The 14977-nt window shown below is 39.8% G+C and overlaps 1 protein-coding gene across 1 annotated transcript in view; it reads left to right on the plus strand.

The window, feature by feature from the left end:
• The window catches only part of LOC121297748 (neurotensin receptor type 1-like), a 28157-nt gene extending 13515 nt beyond the window's left edge, over positions 1-14642 (plus strand). Inside the window, exons 2-4 of the mRNA XM_041224221.1 lie at positions 965-1166; positions 8103-8187; positions 11993-14642. Coding sequence (XP_041080155.1) covers positions 965-1166; positions 8103-8187; positions 11993-12242 — 537 coding nt within the window. The 3' untranslated portion in view covers positions 12243-14642. The remainder of the gene's footprint in view (positions 1-964; positions 1167-8102; positions 8188-11992) is intronic.
• Positions 14643-14977: the final 335 nt, after the last annotated feature.

The following is a 14977-nucleotide window of genomic DNA, read 5'->3' on the forward strand; positions in this document are numbered from 1 at the left end:
GTTTCTTTTCTTTAGTATTTTGCTGGGTAGCTGTGCTGTGCTGTGCTGAGCTGTGCTGTGCTGCTGTGTAAGAATGAACCAGTGCCACGCTATCACCATGATAAAACATCTGTCTCTCAGAATGGTCCTCAGAATGTTGTTTATCAGCTGCCGTTTCCTGTTTTTCTTCTTCTTTTATTAATTACTAGAACTAGAACAAGAAAACGATAACACTTTAAAATAACAGCCGGAAATTCAAATGAATTTCAACAGGGTTTCATAGGATTGCATGGGAGAAAAATCTGAATAACAAATCGTTTTTGTGTCATTTTGTAATGATTTTTGTAGTCCTGCAGATCTTTTCTTTTTTTTTTTTTAAATGGCCACAAATTCAGAATGGATTCAAGTGGAACATCACAGGAATAGAAGCTAATGCATTGGAATTCAAGGCCATTATTTTAAAGAGCAGCCCAAAACAATGTAGCTCGGAGTGCGATTGTCAAAAACTCACACATTTTTCAAAATAGCTGGAAGAATCTTGAAAAGCATGGCTCGTCAGGAATAATTGAGCGTTAAATGCACAATTAGCTCACCCTCATCCAGTTATAGATAACAGGGTAATTACAGGAACATTTCGTTTTGTAAGCGAGTAATCAAGTTCTGCCCTGCTTTCAAAGTTACAGCACAGCTGTCTTCTCCAATTAGTAAAAGTTCTTTAAGAGGTGACATAGAAAATATAAGACAGGGAGCATGCTTATACCCTTTAGTTTACACACCAGCCTTTTTACATGGTTTTTACCAAGCTCTACCATGACATTTACCATATTTTCCTGTGCCTAACCATGCTTTCAAAGTGGTATACATCATTAAACCTTCATAATGGTTAGTCCTGAGTTTAGGGTGTTCTGTCCAGCCTGTATACTGTTATGAAGGTTGTTGAAATGACACTGATAGCTTCATTTTGTCTTTGCACTGTCTTCATCAGGTTAACGCCTTCCTTTCATTCGTATTTCCCATGGTGGTGATCTCTGTGCTGAACACCGTTATCGCCAATCAGCTCATACAGATGTTTAAACAGGCTGCCCAGGACAGCAGGGTCTGCACCATTGGTGAACATCCCACAGTGCTGAGCGTCTCTGTGGAGCCCAACCGAGTGCAGTCTCTTAGACATGGGGTCAAAGTCTTACGTGAGTGCTCTCCTTCTTGTCCTTGTTTCTGTTCCAAGTTAACTGTACTGTATGCATACTATAATTATGTCAAATTATCCTATTCAGTTTATTAATTGCTTTTTTCATGAAGTATTTCTAGTGATTGATTGGTGAGTATCCTGCTGCATCTTGATTCTCCTTGGATATAGAGCTGTTTGCTGTTTTTGAATTCACTGTTACTCTGTTACACACACAGACAGACACACACACACACACACAGAGACAGACAGACAGACACACACACACACACACACAGAGACAGACAGACAGACAGACACACACACACACACACACACACACACACACAGAGACACACACACACACACACACACACACAGACAGACAGACACACATGCACACACACACACACACACACACACACACACACACACACACACAGACAGACACACACACACACACACACACACACACACACACACACACACACACACACACACACACACACACGCACACACACACACATATATATAGATAGATAGATAGAGAGATAGATAGATAGGTAGACAGATGAACTCAGGGGCCTATAGAGTGCTCAAAACCAGTATCATCTAGTGCTGCTGTTAATCAAGTTTATTGTTGTTTATTTCTTTGACTTTACTACCAACCAGAAATAACCTGCATGATTTTTACAGGGTGTGCTAACACTGCAGCCCGAGGCCCTAGACATAGACATTTTCAGGCAGGGATTCGTTTGTTTTCATAATTTAAAACTTGCAAGAAACTATTCAACCCAAAAGAAGCACTTGCCCTTGCCTGCAACCAAGCTGATTTATGATCGTTCTATACAGCACCACACTAATGGTTAAGTTCTCCTGAAGTCTCTGAAAACCATTGAGTGAGGCTGAATCTTCTCAGCAACTATCCTGTACAATTGAAACTTCGTCATTCAAGTCCTCTGCTATTATGTACCACTTATAAATAGCTTTGTGAAACATCGATGCAGCTGCAGTGAAAAAATTGTATAGTACTGACTAGAGGGTGTAATAATAAAAAACAGCCTTGGATAGAGTTGGAAAATAATTGTTCTGTGCTGTAGAGAACTGTGAATCAACTTGACAAACGTGTATGACAAAAAGCAGATATTTCTGGTTCTGTATTTTCACTGTTTAATAAAGTAGTTTAGGGTGTATTGGACAGCAGATGGATAGAAACCACAGTTATTCAATTGGTTTATTAATAATAATAATAATAATAATAATAATAATAATAATAATAATAATAATAATAATAATAATAATAATAACAATATTTAAATAAGTAAACAATGGAGCAAGGTTAGCTTTACTCTAAGTCAGTATTAGTTCCATGTATGTTGTTCTTGTTCTTGTTGTTTCCAGAAAAAAGAAACTCCCCCAGTGACCATATCAACAAAATGAAACAACAAGATGTAATTTAGGGAATTGTGAATGGTTCCTTATTCATTTATAGAATTGCAACTGGCATTGCAAGCAAATTGAAGTTAGTTTAAAGCTATGTGAATCTAGCCTCATTTTCACTGCAGTAAACAAAGAGTTGGCAGCGTTCTATTAGACTCCACAAGTATAAGAATGCATATAATCAGCATTGCTGCCCTGGAGAAAAAAACATCATCTTTACAGAGATTCCCTGACCCCCAAACAGAGGTTGGGAGTACTGAATTGATTTGAGATTGAGTTTACTTGGCTTGTACAGAAGATTGATACCAGTACTGGATGTTAGCCAAGACACAGGCGGTTTCACGTGTGCTGGTCTCTGCAGTGGTACCTTGGGGTCTTTAATATCCACCAAGATCACAGCTTCTTGGTTTCTGGTCTCATCAGAATAGCAGCACCTTTCCCTGGACCTACTGGTGCAAACGAGCACCACAATGAGGTTAACTGACTTTGTGACGATTTATCAAGGGTTTTACTCTGAAATGCAATTAGCACTTTTTTTTGCAAGAGAAAAGATAAATAACAAACAACATACAGCAGTTACACTTGTGGGTCTTTAACCACAGCACGTAAGCGAGCAAAGAAAAAATCTAATCTGTGCTTGAATCTTGAAGATATTGCAGGATCATTGATGCTGCTTAATTGCTGCTGGCGCATCATAAGGTAGTGATATGCAAAGGAAAAGGATCATTGTGCTCTGCAAGGACTAGCACAATTATCTGGTAGCTAAGTGACCGTAACCTAGTTACCAAAGTTTGAAAGGGGCATGGCGTTAGTGTCTCTGCCAATACAGTATGGTCTTCACAGTTCATTTATTCTCAAAGCCTTTGTTCTTTTCTTCTGGCATTCTGGTGAAATGTTATGTTAGTACTGAATTAATCCCCACTCTTCCCATTTCTGTGCAGCAAAAGGTATTGTTTACCTTTAATTGAAAAAAACCTTAAGTCTTAAGCTTATATCTTAATTAGCAGTCTTACTGCCTAAACTAACTTAAGATCAAACACAGATAATAGGTGCAGTAAAGCCTGAAAAGGCATTTCAGGAGCATTAATCTACATGCTTTCTTTTTTGCCATCCCTCTCAATAAAACTCTGGAAGCATGAGTAAATAAATTCACGATACTCATGTGCTAAGTGTATTGTCAATATGTTAAATGGTTGACAACTTATTAAAACAAACCCGCACACACACACACACAACCGCCACATTCATTCCAGTGGCCATTCGCAGTTCAGTATCTCAGCATAAATCTGGCTGGCTTGCGCTGACACAGTAAACACGAATCTCATCGAGGTTAGTCTGCAAACTGTAGATAAATCTGTAATGCAGGTCATCAGTCTTTTATAGATATATGGGATAATACAGTAATGTCAAAAAATGCTTTGCATCTCCACACAGCCCTCCCATTTTAGTCTTCATTAATCCCAATTGTCTTCATTGAAACTTAACAGGATAGAAAATAATTAAATGTGTTTTCAAAGCACATGTTTAAAGAGCTTATCTAACAAAATAATTCCCTTATCTTACCCGTCGTTTGCTTTCAATCACGATATATAGTACAAGTCTCAAATGCGCATTATTGAAAGGAACACATGTTAAAGCCAACATCTTTTTGTTTTCATTTTAAAGCATGCTGCAGGTTAAAAAAAACAAAAGTACCAGAAATATTTTTTTAAAATGGAAATACGTGTGTCCTAACATTAGTACAATGTTTTAATGCATAGTCACAATGTACTTAATGTGTAAATCCTATTGCATGAAATAACTCTTTTCTGATACAACTGTGCTCTTAGACAGCACTTTAAGAACGGGACCGTTAACAGCTAATGAAACCTTCTGTTCAGCTTTATACAATCATTTGGAATCTTCTTATAATATTCTATGACTTGAATCTTCCAAGAACTACCAGTCTTTAAAAAAAAAAAAAAAAAACAACTGAGGACTTCATGTTTAGATTGCCCAGCTCTAACTAAATTACAGTTTTAAACGGCTGTAAATTAATTTAGATAGACGCGCCAAGATGGTCTAAGGTAATGTGTGGTAATGAGGTACAAAAGTTTCTGTAAGGTATTATGAAGCATGCAAGGAAATATTTGAATAGGTTTACCAAACTCAGGCTCCAAACCATGCCCAGGTCAATACCAAATGAAACAGATGGATGCTGAACGGGTGTAATTCTGCCAGATGCTTTGTAATCCGAGCCTGTGTGGTGAATGGAAATAATTTGCATTGGTACCTTGGGAAGAATCCTACTATATGATAGCAATGAGGGTGCCTTCTGTTGCACAACCCTTCGGTGCCATCACGAATGTGTGGGACGCTGCTGGCATGGCTTCAAACGACAGCACTGCTGCTGGAGAATGACGGGGGAGGGCTCATCAAAAGATTTGTAACAGACAAGTAAACAGAAGTAACGGTCTTGCTGATGGCTCTGTGCTGAATCCTATTGGAAAGACCAGCTGCAGGCGCCAATGTTACCGGAGCTCAGGGGGTGCGTGCTCATCTCATATCACATGACTGTAGGGAATTGTGTCAGGAATAAGACAGGGGTGCTGTTTAAATGTGTTACCGTGACTATGCACAACAAGACATACCCATAACCAGTAATGTGTGATTCATTGCTGTTACAGACCGGACTCCTCTCAGGGAGATGAGGTTCAAAAAGCTCCACATCCATATTGTAGATGACCACACTATAAGAAGATGGTATAGTCATCGGCATCATACTGTACCTTATCTTGATCACCTTTAAAATGTTATCTACTGCAAAATATCCTGATGTCTTATTTAAATCTCCAATAAGCAATTTAACCCCCCACTCCCTAAGCAATTAGCATCCCTACCTACCTTTGAAACTGATTGCATGTAGGTTAGACTCCCACTAGCTGGTGCACTGGGGCATTTGACCTCTTTAGCCTCCATGAAGCATCCAAAATATTCTTCCTCATTTCATAAAAATAAATAAATAACAAAGCTAGGCCACGTACCTCCATCGCTGCCTGACTCTGACTGGTAACCTAATAGAAACTCGTTTCAGATCAGGATCCTTGAGTTAAATTAACATCTGATTCAGGAAGCTCTGGAGCTCCTGCGGGTTAGAGAGCCAAAACTACAGTGGTGACTTATTTCAGGGATACTGTAAGAAAGCATATTGAAGCAGCAATGATGCATGAGACAGATGGGACAGAATCACAGAAGAAAGAGAAAGAAGCAACACAAAACGCGCCTGCAGTGTTTCCATATCCATAGAGCGTATTGAATAACCTGTCCTCGAACACTCTCTTTGTTCCGATTCCAAAGATAAATTCTGTTTGACTTCTAAGAAAAAAAAAATGATACCTTTCTGCATAACATCTGTCACGGAACGCTGAAAGACAATATTCTCACTCAAGGATAGTCTGAGGTAGCAGAATCAGAATCTAGGGGTGTATGCAGACATCTGTCTGTACTGTATGTAAAACTTCATTTTTACAGGTGCAGATAAGTCGTGATTATTGTTATCGTGGTCTTAGTTTTATGTTACGCAGGATTTGAATTCAGAGCCTTGGTGAGGGATCAAGCAGAAGGCTTGCAGTCTGATTCTGCCTAATGGAAGTGTGATAATGAACAGGAGAATAACCCAGTGATACTAACGCCAGTGCTGGTGAGTAGATACACAGTGTTGCCACCAAGCATCTCCTGTATGTTAACATCTGCAGCAAGCTGGACAAGAAGATGAATAAATAAATAAAACACACTAAAGGCTCTCTTTTTTTTACGTACATATGTATTTTTTGGTTAGCTGATCCTTGGCTCAGGCTTGGTGCTGTCAGTAAATTATTTTTTTCTAAAAGACTGTTGGAAAGACAATTGGGAGATTATTATTCTTCTATTTCCCTCCATCTCCTGAGTCTGTTCCTGAGAGGCAGGTGGATTGTTAAGGACAATTTACAGCAGGGATGTCAAACTTATTTTTCATCTGATGTTGAATGAAGTGATTGAGGCAATTGGGTCAACTGGTAGGCTGAACTTTACGAATAAAAGTATCACTGAGATAGCTGATTGTGTCACTTACAGTGGCTTTGGCCAGGGATACTAAATGTAACCTTTGCCTTTCTTGAATCCATTAAATCTGCCCATGAGAATAGATTTGTACTGGTGTTGCCAATGTTATTTACAATATTATTATTATTATCATTATTATTATTATTATTATTATTATTATTATTATTATTATTATTATTATTATTATTATTATATGTTTTTGCAGCATTGATTTTTTTTTAATTATTATTATTACTTTCAAGTTTCGAGTATGCTCCCTGTCAGGATGGAAAATTGCTTTTGATGGAAGATGAATTAATTAGTTTAGCAATAATTGAGGTTGGTTTAAAGGTTCCTTATTGCTCAAATTACAGTAATCATATAGTTTAAAAATAAATCACCTTGCTTAAAAAATAACATTTCATTGCTAGAAAAATTAACTAATGAGCCGACGATCTCACACCAAGCACTGCATGGATCTGTCTAATACTTAAATATTCAATTTGTTGAAGGAATGAGCCTAAAAAACAGGGAAGTGGTCTCTTGCTGTGTTTTGTTTGCCAAGTGCTGTAAATATTTTAATCTATCAATGCTCCTGTAACCGATGACCTCTGGTACTCACATGTCAATGTGACTTATCCCCAAGCCAGTGTGATATTAAATAAACTAATTCATGTGTGCTCTTTTGTAACCTCTAGCTAGGGTTGTGGAATCAGAAGAAGGTTAAAATGTTGTTTTTCCCTGATAGTTTCACAGATCTGAGCTGGCTGATTAAGGAACAGAAATGCATATCCTCTCTAACAAGGAGGCCTCTCAGGTTTCCTGGAGTGCAAATAGATGCACGCTCTGCAGTACATTGTTTATTTAACAGTGTGTGGTGGCTTGGAAAACAAGGTAATTGTATTCCTGAAATGTGAAACTACAGCAGAGAGCAGAAAATCAAAGGTTTGTGAATGTCATCATTTATTTGCCAGAAGACATATTTATCAGGGGTGCAAAGTTAGCGCTATGGCGCTAGAGTCTAGCACCAGGGTACCTCATATAGCGCCAGCAACATTACATTTCAAAATGATTTGCATCCCTGTTGATACACCCAGAGACTCAGGGTCCTCCATGTGCAGGCCCTAATTTGTGAAGACTTCTTGTTGCACATTCTAATGCTTGAGCTCACTTTGTTGAGAACTTTTGAGATTGTATAACAGTGGGGTGAGTGAAGGACTCAGCAGACATGTCTGCAGCTACAGTAGTACACTGAGATTCTAGGGACCATGCATGGTCCTCCAAGCCATCTCGAAGTACATATATTATCGTACTGTAAGAAAAGTAATAACCCTGACAACCGTCTACAGTATCCTGATTGCTTTTCAGTATTCTCCATTGGCTCGTGTCTTGGAAATGTTGTCACAGTGGTTTTAACGGTACATTTCTTAAACTTTATTTGTGTTCTCTTTTCCTGCAGGGGCTGTTGTGGTCGCCTTCGTGGTCTGCTGGCTTCCATATCACATTCGGCGCCTCATGTACTGCTACGTGACCGACTGGACAGAGTAAGTGTCTGGTCTGGACTGGGTCTGAGGCACTGTGTGAGGCAGCCGCTCAGTGATCTGGGTTTGTATCAGTAACTGAAGAAGGGAAGCGTGCTTCAGAGCTCGTCAGCCTCCCCCAAGTGCAGCTCTCTGTCAGGGTGGTCTCAGTCAGTGTCTAGGACAAGTCACCGAGTCAGTATGGGGGTCAATAATGGACGAGTGAATGCTTGTTTTAACTGACGGGTGTGCAAGTCTGCATTATAGTGTATGCTGACCTAAACGAGATTCCGAATGGTTGCTACTATTTTTAGTGAGCGGCTGCAAGCCACAGTAATGTATAATCATTTTGATAAACGACTTTGTGTAAGAGTTGAACTTGTGTAACCGTTCTGTATGTTTGGTTGGCAGGTGTGTATCCATGGGAAAGTTGCATGAGCTCATTGCACGATTAGATGTCATTATGAACAAAAAAAGAAGTTGTTGAATGTAAGGGTTTAAATTGAATAAAAGTCAATGGAAGAGAATGCAGTGAGTTTTAGGTAGTCCTTGCAAATAGTGCACCTTCAGCGTCTCATGCTGGTGTGAACCAGAGCTGTTTGCTAGGGTTACAGATTGGAAGCTAACGGAATGTTATAGCTAAATATACTTTACCACACCTCTCTGGTGAATGTGCTTTACCACACCTCTCTGGTGAATGTGCTTTACCACACCTCTCTGGTGAATGTGCTTTACCACGCCTCTCTGGTGAATGTGCTTTACCACGCCTCTCTGGTGAATGTGCTTTACCACGCCTCTCTGGTGAATGTGCTTTACCACGCCTCTCTGGTGAATGTGCTTTACCACACCTCTCTGGTGAATGTGCTTTACCACACCTCTCTGGTGAATGTGCTTTACCACACCTCTCTGGTGAATGTGCTTTACCACGCCTCTCTGGTGAATGTGCTTTACCGCACCTCTCTGGTGAATGTGCTTTACCACACCTCTCTGGTGAATGTGCTTTACCACACCTCTCTGGTGAATGTGCTTTACCACACCTCTCTGGTGAATGTGCTTTACCACACCTCTCTGGTGAATGTGCTTTACCACACCTCTCTGGTGAATGTGCTTTACCACGCCTCTCTGGTGAATGTGCTTTACCACGCCTCTCTGGTGAATGTGCTTTACCACGCCTCTCTGGTGAATGTGCTTTACCACACCTCTCTGGTGAATGTGCTTTACCACACCTCTCTGGTGAATGTGCTTTACCACACCTCTCTGGTGAATGTGCTTTACCACGCCTCTCTGGTGAATGTGCTTTACCGCACCTCTCTGGTGAATGTGCTTTACCACACCTCTCTGGTGAATGTGCTTTACCACACCTCTCTGGTGAATGTGCTTTACCACACCTCTCTGGTGAATGTGCTTTACCACACCTCTCTGGTGAATGTGCTTTACCACACCTCTCTGGTGAATGTGCTTTACCACACCTCTCTGGTGAATGTGCTTTACCACACCTCTCTGGTGAATGTGCTTTACCACACCTCTCTGGTGAATGTGCTTTACCACACCTCTCTGGTGAATGTGCTTTACCACACCTCTCTGGTGAATGTGCTTTACCACACCTCTCTGGTGAATGTGCTTTACCACACCTCTCTGGTGAATGTGCTTTACCACACCTCTCTGGTGAATGTGCTTTACCACACCTCTCTGGTGAATGTGCTTTACCACACCTCTCTGGTGAATGTGCTTTACCACACCTCTCTAGTATTTTTTTATTCCCATCATACGTCAGCATATATTCCGCAGAAATCTTGCATCAGAAAAGTTCAATTACAGTAGTTTAAAAAATAACAGGAAGAAAACATTTTGTCAATTTCTTTTGACCCTTGGATTCCTCGAACAGACCAATAAACACAGCTCCAAGCACTGATTGCATGGCTCTTTGAAAATGGATTTTTAATGGCGTTACACACACGCTTGGACTGATGAAGCATTTGCAGAGATGTGGAGCATTGAGTAGCCTTTGCTAGCACTCATTAAAGCTAAATCATTTTCAGAGCGAGGGTTCAGGCTTCAGAGTTAGCCTGATTAGAAGATGCAGCAGCTGAACAAATCGAATCTGAAGAAGACCAGCGGAGCAACAGGAAGTTTATCATAATGATGTTCATTTGAAGTGGTCACGAATAGGAGGGCTTGAGCACTGTCCCCATTTAAACAACAGAACAGGCATCTTCACAAAAGAATAGTAATCTGCAAGGACAAAGACGTAATTCTTTTCAAAGATAATCCTATTAACCAGGCTCCTGAGAGAAACCTGTCATTAAATAATAAAGGCTCTTCATAGAGCTGATAACAAGAAGCTTTTAATTATAGAGGGTTCATCTGCAAGATTAATAGAATGGGAATACTTGGATCACACTTTTGTTACAGTTCAACTAGTTTAAAAAAATGGGGCTTGGTTGTGCTGCAGTAACATGATGCAAGATTCTCTCTGAGTGCTCTAACCTGCTGTTATGGTCCAGGTCCCCAAAACTGATGCAGTCTGTGGATGTCACACATACTCCCTATTCATAAAGCACTGACAAGCCAGTGTAAATTGTGCAGGATAGACCATAGAATCAAATTATTAGTAAACTATTGTTGTTTGAGTTTGACGTAGTAATACATACAGGCTTCACAGACTCCAATAAAGTTTCTGCTGGTCGAGCTATCTGGAGCATCTGCGTCAGTGTAAAAAGCGCAATAGCATCCTGTAGGTATTAAAGACAAGGTCACATTACAGGAACAAAATCCCACTGGGTTTATTAAAGATCTCAGGCTTTATTGCAAGAGGTGTCTTCTGACCTGCACAGACTTGTTGCAGTGAAATGCAAACTTGCAGACAGCAGAGAGTTTATTACTGCTGGAGACCTCTAGAAGAGACGAAGGTGGGCAGCAGTGGTGGGCAAAATCACTGCTTGCTAAAAGCCCTCTGACTAAATACCACAGGATTAACACCTGAATATCGTACGTACTTCCTCTGAGTTCTGAAGTCATTCATTTTGAATTCAGCCCTGTTAAAGCATGTGGAGTTAACTCCCTGTATTCATTCCATGTTTTTTTGTAACAAATGATCACATGTGTTAGGTTTGCATTCACAAGTGATTTAACACAGCTGTCAGTGTGCGCTGGAAGGAAATCATTCAGGATGCAACAGCTTGAAAGGCAGAGCGTGCATTGCAGTTTCTGTAACAGCTGTGTAAGCAGCATCTCAGTAAAGGTAATAAAGGTAACAGTTTTCTGTGGTGTTGACAGCTGTATGCTCGTTACTCTTTCCAGCGGATACAGCTAAAGTCGTGGTTTAAGGGTTCCTGTCAATCTGCGTCCAGATCGATGTATATAATGTTCAAATGAGACTGTGCCTTCAAAAGCTATTAACATTGCCTCAGACTGTAGATCAAGGTAGTAACATTAATCGTCGACAAAAAAACACTGCCAGATATTTAATCATAGAAACAGCGTTGCTAATAATGTCCCCATAGGTACAGCTAGGAAAAGCCTTGCTGATCAAAAACTGGAAGCTTTTGCTGAAAGATGTTTTAAAGTATAATTGTTTTTTTTTCTAATACATTCAGCTGGTGCTACACAATCATAGTACTGTCCAAAAACAGTATAGATACCTATAATATCTACTGCAGTATACTATAGGAATAGATCATGGTGGTACTGTAGGTTATTTTTTGTATGGCAACAAATAGAAGCCAGTGGAATTGTATTTCTCTAAAACTGGGTTATAAGGGTTGGGGGTTAAGGGATTAAAGGGTTAGACAGCCCTTGGTAAAATGGTCCCCCTTCTGATATTTTTCAGCTTTCTTTTTGACTTCTACCATTACTTCTACATGGTGACCAACGTCCTGTTCTACGTGAGCTCCACAGTCAACCCTGTCCTCTATAACCTGGTATCGGCTAACTACAGGCAGATCTTCATGTCGACGCTCAGCTACTTTTGTCTGCCTTGGAGGAGGAAGAGGAAGCGACCTGCCCTCGCCAGGCATTTCAACAGCATCACGAGCAATCAAACCTTCTCCAGCAACATCATTAAGGAAACAATGTACTAGCCGAGCTGCTGTGTCTCGGTGGCTCTAAGGCTCTAATAGTCGGGGGTTTTGTGTTTTCAGCCAGGGGCTAAGCATTTTATTGGTGTTTTTATTGACTTCAGATGTGTCTATGGTCATTATTGTATGCATGTTTATTTTTCGTACCTGTTTAATGTACTATTGTGCAGGTTCTGTATGGTTTTGTGTTGCTGTTTCTGCTTCGAACATTGCTCGTGCTTCTGAAAAGACTCCTCAACTCTCATTAGTTAGGAAGTGAGCATGGGTACGGCCTCCATGCACATCCTAACATCTTTTCAGAAGTAAAGTTTGCTATACAGAACACACATCATATGATATTAAACAGGCAAGACATAGGAGAATATGGGTGAAATGTCTCTTCTAGGACTTGGTCTTCAAGGACAAGCCTAGTGAATCTGTATGTCCACAAACAAGGTTTTAATGACTGGATATTTTCCATAGTGTGTAAATACAATAATTTGACACACTGCGTTGTAAATAGCATGACATTTGTATCACAGAAGTAGTTTAATTTTCTTGTAAAGTTTTGTGTAATAGCCATGCACTAATACTGTCCAAATTCATTAGGGTCCAGAAATGTGGGTACTTGAACAGTAGACTGTAATTAATGCATACACATTGTAAATACCCATCGTATTTGTCACCATGAAAAATGATAAATGGTATTTATGTTAAATCTAGACATCAGTTCCACAGTCTAAGTATTACGTATTTGTCTAAAACAAGAACTCCGTCAGCATGTTTGAGGTTTTTTTTTGTATACTGTGTTTACTGTCCTGAAGTTTAAAAAAAAAACTACAACTTATTGCACAAAAGCTTTAAACACCACCCCTAACCTTACTCCGCTACCTGCTAAGTGTTTTAAAATGAGAATGGACTGTTCCTTTTAAAATACACACTGGCTCTCTGTCTCCCTCCTATAAGGAATGTATTTGCCCACTTTCAATTTGCTCATTGTACTTCTGAGAAGCATCCACTCAGCAGTGTTTCAGTGCATTGACATAGTAATGTGTTTAAATGAGATAAACATTGACTATCCCCTGACAATTGCAGTTCAGGAGTGATATATTTTCACTTGCACCTGGGTCCTTCCTTCCTTCAACCTTTGGGTATGATTAAGGTAGAGGAAGTAGCACATGATCCTTTTGAGTTTGCCTGTACTGGCTTTAAAGAATACAGTACCTACCACTTAAGGCAGTTTAAGGCAAGTGGAATAACAACCGGTATTAACTATTCACATATCATTTAAAATGCCACTGTATTGTCAAACGACATAACTGTAATTACATTACAACTGATTTAACTAATCATGAATACCAATTCAAGTAGACTGTGCATTAATAAGAAATGTGACTCAAAAATATAAAATAAGAATCAGTAGTGGGATTTCGTGTGAAAAGTTGATCAGAAAATAGTAAAAAAACAAGAGATTTTGTTTACAGTATCGATTAGTAAACTAGAATAACTCTCATATATGAACAGAAAATGCAAAGTCAATACACTAAATATTTCTGCAGGGCCGGTATATAAACTGCCCCATTATTTAGCAAGAATGAAACCATGCCTCTGATAAATAGGTTTGCCACAGACTAATCAGGGATAATACATTGCTCTGTGGCAGATTGACGTGTGTATAAATATTCAGAGCATTACCAGTCAACTGTTTATCTGTGTGAAGCCAAAATCGATAGCAAGAGAATTATCTTACACAAAAGCATGTAAAGAGAGATTTGCTGTCAAAAAAGTATTACTATTCTGGGGCTCCGGGAAGACAAATTGAACCAGATCAACTTGACAAGCAACATAAAACCTGAGTGTTGTGAGGGATGCCGCCACTAAAAAGCAAAAACAAAAAGCAGTTGCACTGCAAGTTAAAAAATAACTGTTACTCAGAAGCCAATTCAACAGTGATTCAGAGGATGAAAGAAGAACTGCAACTGGTCCTTGTTTCTGCTGGCCCACAGGAAGATCCAGCTGTTGCCCAAGCCTTATCAGAACCTTCTCTGGCAGTAAGGAGAATACTGAGAGAGGGATTTTCCTGGCCCTGGTCCGCTAGCCATAGCTGAAACGAAGTGCATGGATTGAATTGTAAATTTGGAGATCTGCATTGCTGTAATGAGCACCTACAAGTCGATAGCTGTAATTAAAGTTGATGTCTGTAATTAAAAGAACACTAGGTGACACTTCTTTTAATATTTATTACACAAAGCTGTGCGGAGTCAGTGTGCCATACAAGTCTGATTACATGTGTAGTTGTTCATTCATAGTGTATGCATAATTACAGTGTAGTAAACATCACTAACACAGTAGATGTTGATACTATTAGTACACAATGAACAGCTTCTAAGACTGTTTCAGTGCACTCCCCCCCCCCCCCCCCCCCCCCCCCCCCCCCCCCCCCCCCCATGGTTATTTCCAAAGAGTATAAAACATATATAAATAAAACAGAGCCAATGTTTGACAGTGAATGTACTTAAAATAGAGTCAATAAAAACAACTACAAAAAATATATTTCTACTGTTTTACATGTAATTGTGATGAAACTGCTGTAAGCGATCGTGTTGTCGTTAGCGTGCGGCTCCAGTTCCTGCTTGTATTTGAAATGATTTGTGTTGGATGTGTGTGCTGTGGGGTCTGTTATGTTGTTATGGTTACCGCTTCCCTTGCAGGGATAAACAGTGCCAATGTAAAATCAGTCATCAATTGATGCCTTGTTG

Source organism: Polyodon spathula, chromosome 23 (genome assembly GCF_017654505.1).
Source record: "Polyodon spathula isolate WHYD16114869_AA chromosome 23, ASM1765450v1, whole genome shotgun sequence".
NCBI lineage: Eukaryota > Metazoa > Chordata > Actinopteri > Acipenseriformes > Polyodontidae > Polyodon > Polyodon spathula.